The 21,072-nt window shown below is 31.1% G+C and overlaps 2 protein-coding genes and 2 non-coding genes across 7 annotated transcripts; all 4 read left to right on the top strand.

Annotated features, from left to right (window-relative positions):
• Nucleotides 1-10,112: 10,112 nt before the first annotated feature.
• On the top strand, nucleotides 10,113-14,701 carry LOC111008397 (somatic embryogenesis receptor kinase 2). 3 transcript variants are annotated; one of them, XM_088119009.1, is made up of 12 exons: nucleotides 10,113-10,374; nucleotides 10,454-10,562; nucleotides 11,205-11,337; nucleotides 11,447-11,518; nucleotides 11,705-11,848; nucleotides 12,058-12,129; nucleotides 12,216-12,287; nucleotides 12,371-12,483; nucleotides 13,025-13,156; nucleotides 13,237-13,578; nucleotides 13,750-14,144; nucleotides 14,219-14,701. In XM_088119009.1, exons 2-12 carry the CDS (start codon nucleotides 10,478-10,480, stop codon nucleotides 14,531-14,533), a joined length of 1,875 nt encoding a protein of 624 aa, XP_087975135.1. In that variant the 5' UTR covers nucleotides 10,113-10,374; nucleotides 10,454-10,477; the 3' UTR covers nucleotides 14,534-14,701. The 3 variants fall into 3 exon arrangements, with proteins under 3 accessions (XP_087975135.1, XP_087975134.1, XP_087975133.1); XM_088119008.1 differs by having other exon boundaries at nucleotides 10,113-10,382; XM_088119007.1 differs by having other exon boundaries at nucleotides 10,113-10,562.
• A 698-nt stretch (nucleotides 14,702-15,399) lies between these two features.
• TRNAW-CCA (transfer RNA tryptophan (anticodon CCA)) lies at nucleotides 15,400-15,471 on the top strand. The gene has a single exon. It is a non-coding gene; the product is annotated as a tRNA-Trp (tRNA).
• Nucleotides 15,472-15,550: 79 nt separating this feature from the next.
• TRNAW-CCA (transfer RNA tryptophan (anticodon CCA)) lies at nucleotides 15,551-15,622 on the top strand. The gene has a single exon. It is a non-coding gene; the product is annotated as a tRNA-Trp (tRNA).
• A 50-nt stretch (nucleotides 15,623-15,672) lies between these two features.
• LOC111008506 (Mitochondrial transcription termination factor family protein) lies at nucleotides 15,673-17,888 on the top strand. Of its 2 annotated transcripts, XM_022281242.2 has the most exons (3): nucleotides 15,673-16,217; nucleotides 17,552-17,592; nucleotides 17,688-17,888. In XM_022281242.2, exons 1-3 carry the CDS (start codon nucleotides 15,839-15,841, stop codon nucleotides 17,736-17,738), a joined length of 471 nt encoding a protein of 156 aa, XP_022136934.1. In that variant the 5' UTR covers nucleotides 15,673-15,838; the 3' UTR covers nucleotides 17,739-17,888. The 2 variants fall into 2 exon arrangements, with proteins under 2 accessions (XP_022136934.1, XP_022136933.1); XM_022281241.2 differs by lacking the exons at nucleotides 17,552-17,592; nucleotides 17,688-17,888 and adding an exon at nucleotides 17,257-17,502 and having other exon boundaries at nucleotides 15,679-17,178.
• The last annotated feature ends 3,184 nt before the right edge of the window (nucleotides 17,889-21,072 follow it).

Genomic DNA, 21,072 nt, shown 5'->3' with positions numbered 1-21,072 from the left:
ATCTTTTAATTTTTCATTGAAAACACTATTTCGATGTTTATTTTATTTTTTACCGTTTGAAATTGGGGTGAAAATGGAATAAATTATTCGAATGAGATTTATATTTCCATGGAAGTAAACTAAGGGAAGTCACATAAATGATAAAACATATCGTAAAAAAGTGGAATAATAAAAAGGTTATCTTTTGACCAAAACCTCCCCTCTGCACGTCCACTTCTCCTCCTTATCTTGGTTTTCTTTTTTTCCATTTCTTCCTAACAAAATTAACCATTTTTTTTTTTAATTTTTCAGATCACTGAAATGAAGATTCGAAATTTCAACTTTTTATCAAAGATATATGTCATAATAAATTGAGGTATGTATAAATTTTATCAACTTTTTTTAATAAAATGTTGAATTGACTTTACCACCTTAATTTATCTAAAATTTTTGTGTGTTATCTTAATTAGTTGGTCACATCAACATTTAAATAACAATAATTTGTTATAAGCCAATATTAGTATAACTTATGTAACTTGTTTCTCAGAGATTGGAGCTTCAAATTCCTATATTCCCATAATTACTAAATATAAATAAAACTTTGATATGTTTGGAAATTAAACAAACGCAATCATGAAAATTTTAACTAACTTGAAACAACCACTCCTTTTTGAGAAAAAAATATAAATTGACTCGACTCATACGTCGTGTTTATTTCTTTTTGATATAACTTGTATACAAATTATAGTACATTTTTTTCTTTTTAAACAAAACATTACAAAGGTAGAAGTGAGGATGAGGATTTGCAGTAATAATAATGATAATAACTAAAAAGGTAGAATATTAAAAAATATATATATTAAAATATGAAGATACGAGTAATATATGATATGAGATTTAGGTTAATTAAAAGCGAAATGTCAAAGGGATTCACTTTTTGGTGACAAGTTTGATGGATCCAAATTGTTCATCCAAATTGGTGGGGGCCGAAATTAAAATTCCTATAATCAACTCAAATGGTTCGCCTAACTTTGCCTTCTTGGAGATTATTTATACACCGAGGGTTTGAAATGACAATTCCTCTTTTTATCTTATAATATGCCTCTAGAATTATGTTTAGAGAAAGGTTTCTCATTTGCTTAACCTTAAAGTTATAATTAAACTTTCACATCAAATTAAATCATGGGATTAAGCAAAGCCTGTGGTTAATTGCGGTTGGATAAGGCTATTTATGTAAGTAGTGATATTCTTCTCAAGCTGCGTTTAGGTGTAATTTCGTGGTGTAACTTATCAATTTGTTATGGGATAATTTTCTGTTTTTCTTTTTTTATTATAACATCTGAAAGTGGGAGATCGAATTCACACTATCTTGGTGGGAGATATATACCAATTATTGCTGAGATATTTTCTAATTTAATTTTAAGAATATGTATTAGTTTCACAACTCGTTCAAATTTAGGATTTATAAAGTTGAAAGTTTAAGATTAAAATGGAGGTTATCTTAATTTTTACTATGATGCTCTAAGTGAAACTTTTTAAAACCACTCACTACTCTTTATTAGAAAATCCCTTTTAGAATTTGAGATAAAATCTTTATATTATTAATCTATAAATTTATTTTCTAGACTCGACATGTCTATTTAGTTTGTAAACTTCGAAATAATAATGAATATTTCACATGTACTAAATATATATAGGCTGGTTTGATACAACACGACAAATACATGAAAGAAACAAGTGGATAATTAGGTAGACTAAACAGGTTCTTCGTTCGTCTTGATCCATGCGATCCTTGACAATCGTATGCGTTAATGTAGTAATCATATCAGTAACTATAAATCCAAAAGATTGTATATCCAGGCCTTCCAACCTATTTTAGTGGAAAGACGTGCTATTTGTTTACATTCATTAGTCTGTAAGGGATTCAATGCAGCGAGTTAAGCGAGTTCCTTTTTTTTTCAAAGGAGGTCCTTTTCTTTCTCCGGACTTGGCTTGTACCAGGCTCTAAAAGAGTTTTCTTCAAGCGAGCTGTCTTTCGCCCAACCAGCAACTAAAGCTGTATGGGATTTCCCTTTTTTTTTTTCTGATTGCAGCAAATACCTCACTTTTCAGAAATAAGAAATTTGAGTATCGAGATGGTCGGTAACTTGTCACTTTTGTCGTCCTAGTTGATCCTAGAGAACAAAAACAAAACCCAAAATCGAATCGAAGATTTATTTCTATAAGAAAAAGATAATGTTTACTATTCTTTTTGAAGAAAAGAGGAGAAGATAGAGAAGGAACCTTGACCAAAACATTGAATTGGGAGCTAAATAATGGGTGTACTTAAAAATACTTACATGCTAATTCTGTCCTTTTGGAGACATTGGGATATTTTAGTAAAGGGCTTTTGGTTTGGGCGTAATTTAAATTGTACCAATGGCAATATGGAATGGTATAAATGAACTTTGTACGGTCCAAAAAAGGAGGATACAAATTAAAGAACACAGACACTCCCCCAATTGCATGTGCTTCACTTTCTTCCATTTTTTCTTTTCTATAAAATTATAACAAATATGCAAAATTGTAAACATATATTTAGGGCTTTCGACTAGTACTCTAAAGATGCCCATGTTGACTGTTGGAGAGAATTTCTCACCATTCACGTGTCGACATTTGATCTACTTAATGATGATGAGTCAACATAGTGACTCTCATATGTAAAAGAGACCATAGTCTCAGACCTATAAAGATCGGGTCGAACTAATAGGTTGAGATAGTCGAGATCATGTTTCGTATGTCAAGCCAACTGAAGTCTCATATCTCGGCCGCGTAAGCCATCAGTCGAGCTAAGTCCAAATTTATATCTCGGACGACTGAGTTATTAGCTGAATCGATTGTACTTCCACAGACACAAAATTCAAACACCATCCACAACAACATGTCGCGATTCTCGTGTTGTCAGAGAGTTATTGGAGGAAGCCTTGTTGGAGCTATTTAGTAAGGTTTTAATTTATAAACTTTTATGTTAATTTCATTTTTTATTCCTGTTTTAGGCCACTATTTTTGTATAATATTTTTTTGTTTGTTTTTTTGTGTGAATTATTTAATTGAAATATAATATAGAAAAATTTTCTTTGTTTATCTGATGATTATTATATAGAAAAATATTTGAAGTCATATTATATAGTAAGTTAAATGTGAAATTTTGAAATATAGTTCAAAACTCGAGATAATGAAGACATAATTAAAAATTAAGGATTGTCTAAAAAAAATTAAAAATTAAGGGAATAAAATATAGCATATAAAAATTTAATAGATTTCTTCAAGCATATGATTTAAAACCAAAAAAAAAATAAATATAAATACTTAGTAAGAGATTAGATATATATCTTATGATGATGATCAATAAGTTATGTCCAACTAATTTATATTTATTATACCATGAAAATATATTTAAAAAGATAAGGCCACACAATAAAATTTCTTCATTAAACATAGCGTCTTCTTAATGAAGCATATAATTCTTAGTTAGATAAACATCATTTAATACTTTTGTACTTGTTTATTCGCTTCTAGATTCTTAATATCCATTAATCAAACATGTATATATTTTAACAATGTTTAATTTCCTTTAATAGTAATTTAATACATTAAGTTTTTTTTTTCTTTTTTAATCAGATTTACTAGTCATTTTATTATCTTTGATTCTTTTTGTTCAACAAATACCGGAGGAAGAGACATTTGATCATATTGAATATATTATTTTATCTAAAACTATTATGTATTTTATTAAAATTTTAATACTAAATATTGTAAAACCAAACAATAAAAGGCCATTCGATAACTTCTTTGTTTCTTTTGTTCAAAATACTAATAATAATAACAACTTATTTGTTTCTGTTTCTTTTACCTTTTCTAATTTAGTTTAGTTTTGGTTTTCTTTCTTCGTGTAAATTAAGCAAAAATGTATTTAGTACCTAAATTTTCATTTTTTGTCTTTTAAAAATCAAATTAAAATTTATAGTCTGACTTGAAAAATAAACACTTAAAAATATTATGTTATACTAATTTTTCATTTTACAAGTAAAAAAGTATACCAAATGCATACATTTAAAATAAAAATGTTTCCAAACTTACCCTAATTTTCTTATCAAATACCTCATTAATTTAAGTGCTTAGTAGATGAAAAGTCATAAAAGTTATTCTTCAAAAAAAAAAATCATAAAAAATTAATATTAGTTGGTTTTTTTCCTTTTTTTAGTACAACATAGTACTTAGTAGATGAAAAGTCGTAAAAGTTATTCTTAAAAAAATAATAATAAAAATTAATATTAGTTTTTTTTTTCAGTATAACAGGTGGAATAGAAGATCGAAATCACACCTTGTTAATTGAAGATATATGCTAACTAACGTTCCATTTTTGCTTGATATCAAATATTTTCTTTATATAAAAAAATGAACAAAAGTCTAATATCAATTAAATTAAGGGGGTGAAAAAGAGCCTTGTGACAGATGGCAACATTTAGCAACTTCATTTACTAATTCATAGCACTGTTTTAATCATTTAAGTAATATAACGACCAAATAAATTCCGAATTTGTCTCTTCCTTTCTGTTTTTTTTTTTTAAATATATTACTATTATAATTATAAATCCGCAATTTTCTTCCCCTTATTTTAATGTACAGAAAGGTCAATTTGATTTCCCCTCTACATATATTTCCATAAGAAAATTACAAAACTTTGGGTTTGACAAAGGATGGGAAAGTTTTGGAAGTCAATAATATTGACTCAATATGATTGGAATTAACTAATAATTACGTTATTAAAATTTAGCTCGACATAATTTAATTGATTTAAGGTATAACGCATTATTTGCATCGAGATATCACAAAAATATATATATATATATATATATATATATATATATATATTTTCAAATGCTATTTGACTGAATTGGTTCATTTAAAAAGATATTTTTTAGTTTAGGGTCGGAGAAACTTCATTTTTATCTGTGTTTGACATCCTTCTCAATTGTTTTTTTTTTAATTTATAGTGTAATTAATTAAGAGCAATTTTTCAAGTTTTTGATAATTAAGAGTGGTTTGAGAAATTTTAGAAATATATTTTTAAAAAAAGCACTTAAAAGTACATTTAAATGAAGTATTTAACTAATTTTCCTCCCGACGTGTTTATACGACAAGTGATTCATGAAAAAATATATTTCTTTTAAGAAGGAATGTCAAACACACCTTTAGAACGAGTTGGAGATGACTTCCAAAAGAAGCATTTTTTAAGTTGAAACATTTTTTCTTTAATCACTTCGTAAATAAGTTGACTATTCTCGAAAAGAGAAGCACTTTATAAAGTATTTTTAAGTATTATTGAGATTTTTAAAATCACCTCAAACACTATGAAAATGAATGATAACTCCCTCTCAAAGCACTTTTGCCAAAAATCTCACCCCAAATTCACCCATAATATAATTAATTTAGTGATTGGTGAGTTCATTTTAATTTTTTTTATGGAAGAGTTCATTTTAAATTTAAACATTGAATCTTAAATTTAATTAGGCGGGTGACATTATTAATTTTTCAAAATTAAATTAGAAAAGTATTCACGAATTAATTAATAAATCACGCAACATTCAACAAATATATCACTAAAATTATCTAACATAAAAAAAAGCTCAAACTCAACTATGAAAATACTTGAACCTAGCAACAAAGTCGAGCAGATAAAAAAAATTTTCATCCAACTATACTCATATGATTTTAGTCGCTATTGTAAATTTAACTATCATAAACAATCTTATCGACTATTATTTTTTATATAAGATCTAATTTTTGAACCTCTAATCAATAAAATTTTTAGTTGCCCTCCTTTGTTAAAAGTATATATTCTTTAGAAAAAAAAACCCTCAATAATAATTGAAAACTTATTTGTCAGCCTAAAACAAAATTTTGATGACAACATGTCTACAGCTCAATTTTAGCGGTTAATTAAAGTATTTACTTCCTCTTAAAAAATGTTTGGCTAGTTTTATATAATATCTTTCATGTTTTAAAATTTTTATTTATATGTGACTATTAATTATTTTATATGTCTAATTTGATTTAAATGCGTTTTACTTTAAAATAATATAAAAATAAATAAAAATAAAACAGATATTTCTCCATGCTATTTTAAAAATTAAATACAATAAACAATAGCTTCAAAATATTAAAACAAAAGGCAACAAAAGGCAAGATATACTCGGCTATTTTACGCAATTTATAATCTTTGTAAAAATAGATTAAAAAATAAAATTAATTTATTTGTAACACATACAATAAAATTTGAAAATTATTTTATAAATAATTCCATATTCATTCCATTCAAGAAATCATCTAGAACTGCAGGCCTTCCTCTATTTTTATTTTTTTGTTTTTGTTTTTGTTTTTAATTTAAAGCTGTTCATGCAAGTTGATTTGAAACTAGATTTATTTCTAAAATACACCTTTATTATTTTATTTAGTAAATTCTGGAATGTATTTCTATAAGAAAATAAAATAATATTAATTGATAATCAACCATCAAATCAATGGTAGTACGAAGTTTTCCTTTTTTAAATGTATAATTGCCGGCTTATTTTAGTGTCATGTGTGAACACATGACTCCGGCCCAATTTTAATTTTATTTTAATTTATAGACTTTCTTATTTTCTTTATTTTAATATTTAGAATTTTTAAATACTTTATTTTCATTATTTTTTGTTGAGTACAACTATTTTCTTTTCATTATTAAACTTTGCATCAGAATTATTTAACCATTGTCATTAATTCTTTAACAGACAAATCTTAGTTCATTTAAAAACCCGGCATTTGACTCATTATAATTAGTTTTATCTAACAACAAATGAAAAACTCGACACAACAAGGGCTTCTTCTTCTTCTTCTTTTTTTTTCTCTATTATTATCATTTTTTAGTACGGCAAGCTTTTGCTAAATAAATTTAAAATATTATAGATCATAGTTGAAATTACTTTATTTAAAGTTGAAGGACTAAAATAAATATTTGAAAGATTATAGACCAAAACAAATTAAGCATAAAAATTTTGTGGTCAAAATAAGATTTGAATTTTTTTTCTTTTTAGTGAGATAGGAGAAAAGAAATTATCAAAAACGTTATTGATGAACTATGATTTTGCTTTTCAACCACATCATTAGTACGAGGTGACACAACTTAAAGAAATAGAGGTTGAAGTTTGATTTAGCTCTATCCTCAGTTTAAGTCTAGCTAGGTTAAGCCGACTCAACTTCCGATAGTTAGGCCTCATAGTTCAACCTATAGGATTATATCGTTGGATAGATCTTTTGGACTCAAAAGATGTATGACACAAGACCTCTTGTCGTCGGACTTGTCTTTTAGTCATTGACTACTTCTCACTCATTAGTTCAATCAATATACATTTCCATAATCATTTTGAAGTCGTATAGCTATTTCAACTTGACTCCCTCCTGCACAAGAAGTTCCTGCACCACACAGTTCAACAGGGGAAGTCTGTGTTTGTCTTTGTTTGTCTTATAATTTGAGTGGTTGTATATAATCAGTTTTCTACCCTGTTTGTTAAACACTTTAAACCTAAATTGAATGTAACAATCTTCCATAACATCAGAATTTAACAATCAATCATTACGACGATTCTAATAACTAATGGAATTACTAATTAAATTGCAATATCTGAACTTAACTAAAGTTTCTTGACTTTATTAGCCCAACCCATTACTATTAAAACAAGCAGCTTTGATGGATAGAAAAGAGTACTGTATATTGTGCAAAGTAATTAATTATCTTTTTTTTGAACTATTTTTGTATTTTAGTTTTCTTTACAATTAAAATATAGAGAAAATAAAGCATAAAGATCTTGAGTTGACTAGGTATATTTTCCTCCCTCCCCAATTTCTTCTTTTTAATTTTTATTTTGTTGCCAAATATTATGGGAGTGAGATAAAAAGAAGGTTCGAATTATAGTTATTAATAATACAACATGTTTAATTTTAGTGATTATATTTGCATATATTTAATTAATATCCACATATAATGCTAGAATGAGAAAGAAATTAAGATAATACATTGGTAATGTAGATTTTTATAGGAATATGAACAAAAGTTACAATAAAAGAGTGTGAGAAACTAACATCATCATTGGCCTCCATGTCAACTTTTTGCCATTATTCATCCAGTCAAAAGCTTGGAGGCCCATAGGTTGACCCAGTGTGCTAAAATTATTTATTCGAGCTGTTATAATATATAGTCGAAAAATAACGTAAAAATAGAAGTTACAAATATTACTCTTTGTCTCTGCCGTTCAAAAAAGTTTTAGTCACATCTTTAATACGTTGAATTTTAACTTTATATAGTTCACATCACTAACATTACAAACTAAACACGCATTGTATATTTATTGAACAACGAGTTGATTTAGTATTAGTATAGAAGTAGACATCAGAACAATAAAAAAACAAGTAATCTAATACCATTAGACGATGAATCTTCAAATCAGTTAGACAAAGATAGGAATGGAACTCTTGTTGTTTTCCCTTTGCAAATTTGAGGATGAAAAAGGACACCCGACCTAGTCCTAGACATAGATATCCACCAAAAAGTTTCATTAGGCACAAAAAGGAGAGGTTAGGCGTGAAGATTTGAAGGAAGTGGAGCCAAAAAAAGCACTAAAAATTGTCCCATGAGTAGTGGGGACCCACTTTGGTGGGCATGATTAGCAATCCATCATGAATGTGTTTGAAAATGAAAGAAAATAAGGAGGAGGAGGAGGAGGAGTAGGAGTAGGAGTAGGATGGTCAAATATTTTAAGCGCATGCTTACGTTTTTCCTTTACTTCTTTTCACTCTTTTTCGGCCCCAAAGTCTTTCTCTCACCCCTTTTTTTCACCCTTTTTTAATTTCATACATGGAAAAATAAAAAGAAAAAAGAGAACAAAATTACTTTATGGGCTCTTAAAAATATTGAAAAGCATGAATCAAAATAGTGAAGCTCATTTTTTCATTGACTTTAAATGTAGCTGAACGGGTAAAGGGAGTATTTCAATTATCTCCACAATTGCATGGTATTGTTCGTTTTGAACATAATTCTCACGACTTTATTTTTTGGTTTAACTTGAAATGTCTTATATTAATGAAGATAATTGTCGTCTCCACTCTAATGCCACTTGTTAAAAACAATGGTACCCAAATACTCTAAGTATATCTACAATGGTATGATAATGTCCGTTTTGAGCATAACTCTCACGACTTTATTTTTTATTTCACCCAAAAGATATAATAACAATAGAAATAATTGTCATCTTTTATATTGTCTACAATCATTCCCTTCTTTAGTCAATTTGAAACTTTATTTGCACACCTTTGTAACCCTAATAATTGATGATTTGGTTAAAATTTCAGTAACTTCCTCTCTCTAAACCCTAATAGTTGATGATTTGGTTAAAACTCCGGTAACTTCCATTCTCTAAAGGTTGAATGGTTAAAGATTTGAGTCTATCCCTTCTTAAATTATATATACATATATAAATTTCATCTCTTATATAATTTGTTATTCTCTTCCCAAACTCACTAAGATAGAAAACGAAATCTTACACAAGATTAAGCTCAATCAATTCTCATGATCCACCATTGAATCAATCTTTCCAAAAACTTATAAATAAAAAAAAAATTCTAGTTTTAGTGTTGTTTTTCTATAAAACGTCATTGTACTAAATATATGTTTTATAATTCATCCAATACAAATGAGCACATTTTTTTAGTGATACTTAGACAAAAATGTATGAAAAGGTAAAAATTACCACACTTATTAAAATTTAAATGAAAAAATTATAAGAATTGTTTAATTTCAAAATCTTAATTTGATGGAAATTGAAATTTTAGAGTAATAATTGATACTTTTCTCCTAAAAAGTATTATAAAAATTAAAAATAAAATCCTAAAAGATGTATCCTAAGAGACAACATTGGCCTTGTATAGAAGTTTTTAACGGAATCCGAGCTGGCAAAGTGGGGTCCACTGTGGTTCCTCTCACCGTTGACTAAAAAACAAATTTAGCGGTTTCTTTTTCTTTATCGGTGTGCTGCCATGGCCGCGCCGGGTCCCGCTAACCAAAATCACACCTGCCAATGATTCCCTCTCAATCTCACTCTCACTCTCACTCTCTTTCCCTTTGATTCTCAAAAAGCAATTCAAACAAAGCAATCCATTTTGATTTTGCTTTCTGGGTTCCGTTTTTCCTGAAACTCCCCCAATTTACTGCATCTCAATCAAAACAGCTCCCGACCCAGCTTGTTTTTCCCTCTAATGGCGGACTGACGGTTCATCTCTGCTCTTGGTTCCGCTTCGATTGGATTCTTTCCGCCGCGGGGAGTGAGTGGGTGAGATTTGGTAATTTCTGTAATGTGGGTGTGGGGGTTTGGTGTAGTGAAGGTCGGTGAAATCGCCTCAGGTTTTGGAGGGAGCAGCGGCGGAGATGAAGCGGCTCAATGGGGCTCTGGTCTTGCTCTGGTTCATCGCGGTGGGCCAATTGTTTGCCAATGCCTCTGCAACTGTAGAAGGTGATTTCCATTTCTGTCACCTTTTCTGAAGACGAATTTTCCTTTTTTTTTTTTTTTTTTTTTACTGATGTTGCTTTGTTGATTTGGGTGGATGGAAATGGTGCAGAACCAGAAATCATCGAAGTTTTGGGACTAAATTCATCTAGGGCAGTTTACTTGGGATTCCTCTTGATCAATAATGTCTTCACATATTCTAAGTTCAATGGTGGTTTTGAGAGCTTAATGTGTTGTCATAATTTAAAATAGGTTGAAACTTGAAGCACATTTTTGTCTACTTTTTTTAGTACAAGTGGGGGTGGAGATTCGAGCCCACGACTAGCTCAGGTTGGCATATTTTTTGTCTCTGTAATCATGCAATGATTGAATTTCAAGAGTTCAAATATGTCTAGAACTAGATCTAGAGACTTAACCGTTACATTTATGAATGCATGGGAAATATAATGAGAACAAAGCAATAGAAATTGTTCTAACTTTGAAAATAAAACTCTTCTTTCGTTTGCTTTAAGTGCATTATTGAATTCACTGGTAGACATTTCTGTCTCATTGTTATATTGTACAATTCTATGAAGTTCTGGTTGTGGTTTCTTTTCTCTTGTTCAGTTTCGGTTAAGTTTGACAATGTGTTCTTTCTATTCTAATCAGCTACTGCTCTACATATTTTTCGAACAAATTTAGAAGATCCGAACAATGTTCTGCAGAGTTGGGACCCCACCCTCGTTAATCCATGTACTTGGTTTCATGTCACCTGCAACAATGAAAATAACATTATAAGAGTGTAAGAAGCCTCCTTTCCTGTTATCATTCATTCGTTCTTCTCAGACTATTGAATTTGTAAACTTTGGTTGATGTTATACAAAACTTTATGGTTTTGGCATTCTCTGCAGCGACCTTGGAAATGCTGGATTGTCTGGTAAATTGGTACCACAGCTTGGTCAACTCAAAAGTCTTCAATACTTGTAAGTAATTTTTTACCTCATACTCAATTCACTCAGAGCTTTATACTTGAGTTCCTATTGCATAAGTGGTTGTTTGTGGTGCATTTCACCAACATGTGCTGTTTTGCCACTTTCCTTAATGATTTTACGTCGTTTTTCATTACAAACGTTGTATTTTAATTGAGTAAATTGAGGTGTGAGTTACAGGGAGCTTTATGGCAACAACATAAGTGGAGAGATTCCTGATGATCTTGGGAGTCTGGAAAACTTGGTGAGCCTAGACCTTTACTTGAACGGTTTAACTGGCTCGATTCCAGACACGTTGGGCAAGCTCACACAATTGCGTTTCCTGTATGAATATTCATCCTCTGCTATATAACTTGCGATATCATTACTTGACATCTTCTGTGATTTTCCTTTCATTGAATAAGACTCATGCTTCCCTAGAGGTCTGCTATCTATTCATTGTGTGTGCATATGCGATTCTCTTTGTACCAAACAATTGCTTCCCTTTTATGAAACTTATGGGTGTTTCTGTTGGTATATCTTTGTAAGGATAGTCGGCTCAACGACAACCACCTATCTGGATCGATACCGATGTCCTTGACCAATCTTTCTACCCTACAAGTCTTGTAAGTCTCTGAATCACATCTTTTCTCATCTTAAATTTCGAGTGAAAATAGTGTGGTTATGAACATAGTTTAAATGCTGATCACAGGGATCTATCAAACAACCTTTTATCCGGAAAAGTTCCAAATAATGGCTCATTTTCACTATTTACTCCCATCAGGTATTTTGCTGATAAATCACATGAACTTTCTTCTCAATCAATGTTACCCGATCCTCTACTGATTCCTGTCTTTCTGTTCGTAGTTTCGCCAATAACTTGGATCTATGTGGTTTGGTAACTGGGAAACCCTGCCCTGGGTCTCCTCCTTTTTCTCCACCGCCACCCTTTGTTCCACAGTCAACATTTTCTTCCCATGGTATTATCTGGTTAGAAAGATTATTGAAATAGGCATTGTTCTAGTATTCTTCAACTATAGTACTATTTGAATATTTCATCTCACCATTTGTAAGCTTATCATTGACCTCTCAATAATTGCAGTTAGGTTCAAATTTACATTGTGGTTGTTAAAACTAATAATAATGAGATAAAATAACATTTTAGTCTATATGATTTATACTTGGTTTCAATTTTCTCTGTGATTTGGTTAAATCTCCTACAACATCTTTGCCATTACTGAAGTTAACAGCTTTCTTATATGATATGTGTTCCTTTGAAATAGAAGAGCGAGGTATGTGAGTTGAGAAGAAAATCATTCATATTTGGTAACAACGGAGATGGTTTTAAGATTAATTAAACTATAAGAACCAAAGTGGGACTTTTAAAACCATAAGAACGAAATTGAAATCATGTACAGACCCTCAACTTTTTTTGTCTTTTTGGTTGCATAAGGTAACTTCGCCATTGTGGCACTCGGCATATATTTAAGCAAGTTTGAAACATGTGTGATTACTCTACAGAAGTAAACAATTCAAACGGAGTGATTGTTGGAGGAGTGGCTGCCGGTGCTGCATTACTTTTCGCGACTCCAGCAATTATATTTGCCTATTGGCATCGGAGGAGATCACAAGAACTATTCTTCGATGTCCCCGGTTTGTTTCTGTTGCAAAAGATTCACAGACTTCTACCTTTTTTAGCTTAAGTCATCATACCATGGCTTTCGTTTATGCAGCTGAAGAAGATTCAGAGATCAGCTTGGGGCAGCTCAAAAGGTTTCCTCTTAGAGACTTGCAAGTTGCCACAGATAACTTCAGTAACAAAAACATTCTCGGCCGAGGTGGATTTGGTAAAGTGTACAGGGGACGCCTGGCTGATGGCTCATTAGTAGCAGTAAAAAGGCTCAAAGAAGAGCGTACACCAGGTGGAGAGTTGCAGTTCCAAACCGAAGTAGAGATGATTAGCATGGCTGTGCATCGGAATCTTCTGCGACTACACGGATTTTGTACAACATCAACCGAACGCCTTCTTGTTTATCCCTATATGGCTAATGGAAGTGTTGCTTCATGTTTAAGGGGTACAGTTTCTTTTTCTTTCATCGTAAATGTTAACCATGCCGAGTTCAAGTTTATAACTCTTCAAGTGAATCTCGTTTCATCATGCCATTTACTCCAATGCACCTCTTTTCTAACTGGAAAAGGCACTTGTATTATGATGAACTCACAAGGAAACTGGTATGTTTTCATAGAGCGTCCGCAATCCGAACCTCCTCTCGACTGGCCAACTCGAAAGAAAGTTGCACTAGGCTCTGCAAGGGGGCTATCTTATCTACATGACGGATGTGATCCGAAAATCATCCATCGCGATGTGAAAGCTGCAAACATTCTATTGGATGAGGAGTTCGAGGCAATCGTTGGCGATTTTGGTCTGGCAAAACTAATGGACTACAAGGATACACACGTTACAACAGCGGTACGGGGTACCATTGGGCATATAGCCCCGGAGTATCTCTCCACTGGGAAGTCGTCGGAAAAGACCGATGTTTTTGGTTATGGCATTATGCTGTTGGAGCTCATAACTGGACAGAGAGCTTTCGATCTCGCTCGACTAGCAAACGATGAAGACGTAATGCTGCTTGATTGGGTATGGACTCAGCAGTCTTTTGCAAAATCTTATTTCTTGTTTCTTGCTCCTCTCTCATTTTGATTACATTGCAGGTGAAAGGGCTTCTGAAAGAGAAGAAGTTGGAGATGTTGGTTGATCCTGATCTGAAGGAAAATTACGACGAAATTGAAGTTGAGCAAATAATCCAAGTAGCTCTTCTCTGCACGCAGAGCTCGCCCATGGAGCGGCCGAAGATGTCGGATGTCGTGAGAATGCTCGACGGAGACGGGCTGACGGAGAGATGGGAGGAATGGCAGAGAGTGGAGGTGGTGTACCATGAAACAGAATTGGCTTCTTCTCAAACTTCTGAATGGATGATCGATTCTACAGAAAATGTTCGTGCTTTTGAATTATCGGGTCCTAGGTGAATTACAGTTTCATACACAGAACTTTTTTTTCTTCTTTGATTTAGAGTGCTCACTTCTTGATTTGCTTCACAAAACATGTGTATAGGAACCTTCTTTGAGCAAAATATGTAGCGTATACATAGCTGAGTTTCCAAAAACACATTTTTTCAACGTGGTTTGATTTCTCAATTTGGTCGATGAGACTATGCCTAGAGAATAAGAGTAATAGTCAAAGTTATTTATAGTTTACAATATTACGTAAAAGAGTTCCTTTTTAAAATCGTGACTGAATTTTTTCAAACACTCATGCAAACTCCGAATAAATCATAATTGATTTTTATTGATTTTTTTTTAACTGATCGATTTTTTTTTAACTGATTAAGACATATATCTCTAACAAAAGGTAATAGGTTCAAATTCTCATCCTTACATATTATTGTATTAAAAATAATATAATTTAAATAAATAATACCTTGGTGAATTAAGCTATATACTCATATTTGACTTGAACATATTTCTTTACCAATTATAACATTAATATAAATGAAATTTTGCTGGAAAATATATTCCTAAAGATGATGTATGTCTTGCCACTATAAGAATTGTGGCAATTGGGATCTTGCCATACTCTTTTCAGTAGTTACACTACAATAAAAGTTCCTTCTCTAATCTAATTCCTAATTTCAACCTTCTATTACAATAATTTGTTATTTGAAAACTAAAATATAAATTCGTTATTTATTATTTCAGTTTTAAGGGCAACATAAAATAATAAAATCGATAATAAAAGAAATGAAAAATGAAGTGCATCAAAAAATTAAATAAGTAAATATCAAAATTATAATGTTAAATTATATTAATTTACTCGGTAACCGTTGTCAACAAATGGATCCGTGGCGCAATGGTAGCGCGTCTGACTCCAGATCGGAAGGTTGCGTGTTCGATTCACGTCGGGTTCAAGTTTTCTATTTTTACATGTATTTTTCTTAATTTGCTTCTTCTAGTTATTTATATTAATAAATAAGTGCATTATCGATTGGATCCGTGGCGCAACGGTAGCGCGTCTGACTCCAGATCAGAAGGTTGCGTGTTCGATTCACGTCGGGTTCAAAAATCCTTTTTTTCTTTCATTTTTTTAGTGCGTCTGGTTTTTTTTTTTTTTCTTCTTTTTTTGACAATTATTCCGTCCGGGGTTGATGTAATAGAAAATGTTGAACCGCCGAAGCCGGAGCGCGGGCGGTCAGAAATTATCTTCAATTGCTCAGAGACGCCGCCGTCTGAAATCAGCTCATAAACCCTAGAATTTCTATGTCTCTGAGGTTTTAAATGTACGCTCTGAGATCAATTTTCTCTCTTTCTGCTCGCCATTGCCATCCAATCGATCCGCCCTTGTGCTATTTTTTCTCTTCTTCTTCTTCCCGCCGCGAAGCCTCTGCTGCAAATGCCATCGTCGTTCAATACCTTGTCGACAACTTTAATTTGTCCACAGCCAGAGCGCTGGCGATTATGAGCTGCCGCAAGGGCGTTGAATCAACCGAAAAGCCTCGATCCGTTTGCAAATATCTTTCAGAGCTCGGATTCTCCGACGCCCACATTCAATCCGCGATCCGCATCTCGCCGCAAATCGCGTTTTCTAGCGTTGAAAAGACTCTGAAGCCGAAGATCGAGTTCTTCCAGAATCTTGGCCTGGTCGGCTCCGATTTGGGTAAGTTCATTTCCAACCATTCTTCGCTTTTGACTGTTAGTTTGAAGAATAAATTGAGGCCTAGTGTTGAGATTCTCAAGAATGTTTTCCCCAAGGATGAGGATAATAGCAACCTCCTGCAAGTTATGAGGCGATGTTCTGATATTCTTATGAGATGCCCGGAGTCTAGGTTGCTTGTAAACATTAATTACTTTCGAAGTTGTGGGATTGTTGATTCTCAACTCTCTATGTTACTGAAGAGGCAACCTGTACTTTTTGGTAGGCGAGAATCTCGAGTTAGAGATCTTGTCTCCATGGCTGTGGAGACTGGTTTTTCTACGAATACCAAAATGTTTGTTCACGGACTTCATGCCATCAGTAGTGTAAGTAATGCAACCTTTAAGAAAAAAGTGGAGCTGATTTGCAGCTTTGGATTTACTGAGAAAGAATGTATGAAAATGTTCACTTCTGCTCCTGTTTTGATAAGAACCTCCATTGCTAAGCTAAAGACTGGTATAGAATTCTTTATGAATGAGGCAAAAGTTAGCAGATCACTTATTGTTCGAAGACCCACTAGTTTGATGCACAGCATGCAGGGGAGGGTGCTCCCTCGGTATAGAGTTTTACAAGTTGTGAAGTCGAAGAGGCTAACGAGGAAGAACCCAGAATTGGTTGATACATTGGGGATTTCTGAAGAGGATTTCTTTGATAAATTCGTGTATAGGTTTCCAGATAATGTGGAAGATCTGTTGGTGGCGTATAGTGGCCAATGTGTGGATGCATTGCGACGTAAAGAGTTAGCAGCACAAAGACGGGCCAGAATCAGAGAGCTAATTTGATCTAACATCTGGTTGCCTGTATGAAGTGTGTATCGATTTTCGATGTGCTTTGTTCGGGCTTTGTGCACCGGATTTGAACCAAGTTGTATGGCCTTTTGCCATATGAACTTTGGTTTCTTTCAAAGAGGGACACTCCAAATAATGTACGTTGTTACATGAGACATAGCTTTGTACTTGTGTGACATAGCACTTCTTAAGACTTTGGCTTGTTTATTTGACAGTGAGAAGATCAAATTCCTTCGAAGATATACACAATAACAATGACCACCAGCATTTTAATTTGCGTAACGTGTTCCTATCCGACATGTATCAAGACGCTCTTGATATTTATTAGACGTTTTGTGGACTTTTGTTTTAGGGGTTCTCTCCATCTTTGGTAGAGAGATTTTGTGTAGGACATGTTTTTATGTTCATGTTTTATTCTTGACTATGGTAGCATAGCCTCAAATTCAATTACATTTTTCCAACTCTTCATCTTTTAGTTCCATGTTTTGAGTTTTTGAGGTTACTTTGCAGTTGCAGGGTCTCAATTGGGCCAAATGACTGGATTTTGGCAGGTGATTCTTGTTGTTCCTCTCTTACAGTAGGATGACATTCATAATATGGCACTAAACATGGAAATAGCTGAACATGTCTCTTCTTGTTTTTTCAGTTCAACGAACAGGAGGGATTTGAATCGTTGAATTTTAGCAGAGATAAGTAATATCTTGGTCAAATTGACTTGAACGTGTTTCTTTACTAATTATAACGTTAATATAAATAAAGGTTTGCAAGAAAACATATTCCTAAAGAGGACCAGACCATGTATGCCTTACCACAAATGCTTCATTACCATCGTTATCATTTGTCTTCACTTTTAGCTGTGTTGCACTTTTAATACTATTAGAAGTATGCCAATTGGGACCTCGCCATTTGAATAGTTACATTAAAATTTCGCCTCTTTAATTTAATTTCTAATTTCAAGCTTTTTATACAATAACTCACTATTTCAAAAGTAAAATAAAATCTTAGTGACTGCAACTTTGATTTGCATCTCTTTATCCCTTTACTTTCAAATTTTTAATTATGCTTTCAAACTTCGAATCATAACTATATGTAGTTATCCTCGTTGACATTGTTGACTAAATATAAGTATTACTTTTATCATTTATTTCAATTTAGGATTCAAAGTGATAATTTCAAAATTTTGAAGTTAAAATAGTCTCGATTCGGGTATAACTAAAAGTTAAAATTTCCCTGGAAAAAGGTCCAAAAAATAGGTTTCTGAATATATATATATTCCATCTTGAGGACAATATAAAATAATAAATTCGATAATAGAAGAAGTAAATAACGAATTGCATAAGAAAGTAAACAAATAATTAGCTTTAAAACTCTTATTTTTATTTGAGTAACATGAATTGGATCCGTGGTGCAATGGTAGTTCGTCTGACTCTAAATCAGAAGGTTGCGTGTTCGATTCACGTCGGGTTCTCTTTTCTGTTTTTCACATGTATATTCCCAATTTCCTTCTCCTGTATATTTCTATTATAATATAAATAAAATCATATGACTCTTATTAAACAAGTGGATCCGTAGTGCGTTTGACTCCAGATCGCGTGATCGATTCACGTCGGGTTCAAAAATCTTTTTTCTTTCATTTTTTTAGCGCGTCCGATTTTCTTTCTCGATTATTTCAAAGTGTATTTTATTTCTCTTTTTATTCATTAGATAAGTCCCATTTTTATATGGATATATATTTTTTTAATTTTTTTCTTTAAATCAGTCATATTTAATTACAGCTTTTTTCTTTCTCGATTATTTCAAAGTGCATTTTATTTTTTTTTAAATTCATTAGATAAACCATTTTTCTATGGATCTTCTTAAAAATTTTCTTTAAATCAGTAATATTTAATTGTGGCTTTTTCTTTTTTGATTATTTCACATTGTATTTTATGTTTTCTTATCTCCGTTTGATATTATAATTAATAATTAATATTATAAATATTAAAAGTACTTTACAAATATTTTTCCAAAATTTTAAAATACATTTTTCATGTGGAGGTGAATGCAACCCATATATTGATTTTTGGAACATATGAACCTTTTTTTCTTTTGAGTGTAACATGTGTGGTGAGAATTCGAACTCTTAATTTCATCGTTTAATACATGTGTCTTAATATGTTGAATTATGCTCCGATTCACGAACATATAAATTTATTAAAATGGAATAGTGTATGAAAAATAATTTATTACCCAACTACCAATTATTATGACAAAAGGATTTGAATAGTTATAATAGGGTTTACCAGGCTTTTTAAAGCAAACATTACTATTAATTTTTTATAAGGGTTGTGTCAATTGGATAGATTATTTAAATGAATTTTAGAGAGATTTTACTCTTAGCCAAAATATGATTTTTTCAAATGTAGCAGCTTTTCATTTTTTTTAAATATAGCATAGATTTTTTTTTTCTTGACAGGTTTATATTACTTTTGAACTTGACTTTGATTTGAATTATATTGTTTTTTAAAATATTAAACTTCATGTTATATTTGAAAATACGTATTTATTTTATGTTATTTAGGTAAATTGTAGGATGAATGGATGATTTTACTAGAAAAAAGTAAATTAAAAGGTATTTGTAAGTACATTATTTTATGGTTTTGATATTAGTTTTATATTTTTTTAAAATTTAAGTTGGTTTAGTAGCATTTAATTTTCGCGAGTTTCATTTCCTTTTGATTTGAATTTTACTTTTTTTTTCTCCTAAATTTCTCACTTTTAAAAAAATATTTTTATTGACTTGATTGAATCTAGAGTAGAAAACCAAAACAGAATAATTAAAAACATTTATTTCCGTTTCAAACATGATATGTGAGTTGTTATAAAATTTATTTTTTATTCTCAATCACATAAATTTACCGATTAAGGTATATATCTTCGATCAAAATATGGTGGGTTCGAATTCCCACCCTATTTGTACTAAAAAGAAATTATTTTCTATTATGTCATTTATGTAAATTTTAGAATCAACTGCTAGGATTATAAAATAATAATTTAGTATTAATATATATGTGCTATTTTTACATTATATTCTTTTTTTAAGTACAACATGTGGAGTGAGGATGGAACTTACCACCTCTCATTACCACTGACATATGTTCGTTTTGACAATTTTACACTATGTTCTTTAATATACTTGAATGAAAATTTTTAATACATAAAAGAAAAAATATTAACAACGAAGTTAAAAAATGACAAATATATTAATTGACTTAAATGTGTACTTAATTTATATTATTATTATTATGTACTTGTAATATTTATTTTTCAGAGGGGCTGGCTAAAAAGTACAATTATTAAAGAGGATTCTTAGCTGCATTTTTCCATTTTTCTAAGTTTCTTATTTGTAATTTTCGTCAAAAGAAAACAACATAAGCTTGGAAAATAATTTTCATGGCGCCATTTTGGATATGACGTAATTGACTCTCTTTTATCTTTTTATATATATGAAGTGAATAGTTTAGATTAATTTTGAAATAATATTTCAATTACTATCTTATTGAACCCATTAATTATGATTTTTCTTTTGTTTTTAGAGACTAAAAAAGAAAATTGAATTACAATTTTAAAGATGAGTTATCAAAAACTTAATTAGTTGAATAATGAATTATACTTAAACAGTAAAATTAAATTATATCAAATGGACAAACTTAAAGGTACAGTAACTACAAAATTTGCAAAAATAATAAATTAGATTATCTCTTTTAGAAAATTTTAAATTTCATCCCCATTTTTTAGAATTTTCAAAAATTTCCTTTACTTTATCTCTTCATTGTAATATGTGGGGACTTAAAATACAATCAAATCTATGGTGAGATAGAATTAAAATGGATTGCCAAAATAAGATGAATTTATATTATCAAAAAGTTTATGTTAGATTATCAATAGAATAATCGATATTATTATACTAAATGTATCGTGTTTTTCACCTACGGTAGATTATTCATCAAATATTCTCCATGGGAGTTAGTTCTTTGGTCCCTCAATGAGTA

This window comes from Momordica charantia (assembly GCF_013281855.1).
Source record: "Momordica charantia cultivar OHB3-1 chromosome 10 unlocalized genomic scaffold, Mcharantia_2.0 BLBB01000010.1, whole genome shotgun sequence".
In the NCBI taxonomy this organism is placed as follows: Eukaryota; Viridiplantae; Streptophyta; class Magnoliopsida; order Cucurbitales; family Cucurbitaceae; genus Momordica; species Momordica charantia.
Note: the sequence above shows the minus strand (reverse complement) of the source record. Positions and strands in the feature narration are given on the sequence as shown.

Bases quoted from the DNA above. Each gene is read 5' to 3' on its own strand.
- LOC111008506 (XM_022281241.2), top strand. From the start codon at position 15,839: ATGTACGCTCTGAGATCAATTTTCTCTCTTTCTGCTCGCCATTGCCAT.
- LOC111008397 (XM_088119009.1), top strand. From the start codon at position 10,478: ATGAAGCGGCTCAATGGGGCTCTGGTCTTGCTCTGGTTCATCGCGGTG. The intron at 10,563-11,204 runs GTGATTTCCATT...TATTCTAATCAG, and splicing joins TGCCTCTGCAACTGTAGAAG to CTACTGCTCTACATATTTTT. The intron at 12,130-12,215 runs GTAAGTCTCTGA...TGCTGATCACAG, and splicing joins CTTTCTACCCTACAAGTCTT to GGATCTATCAAACAACCTTT.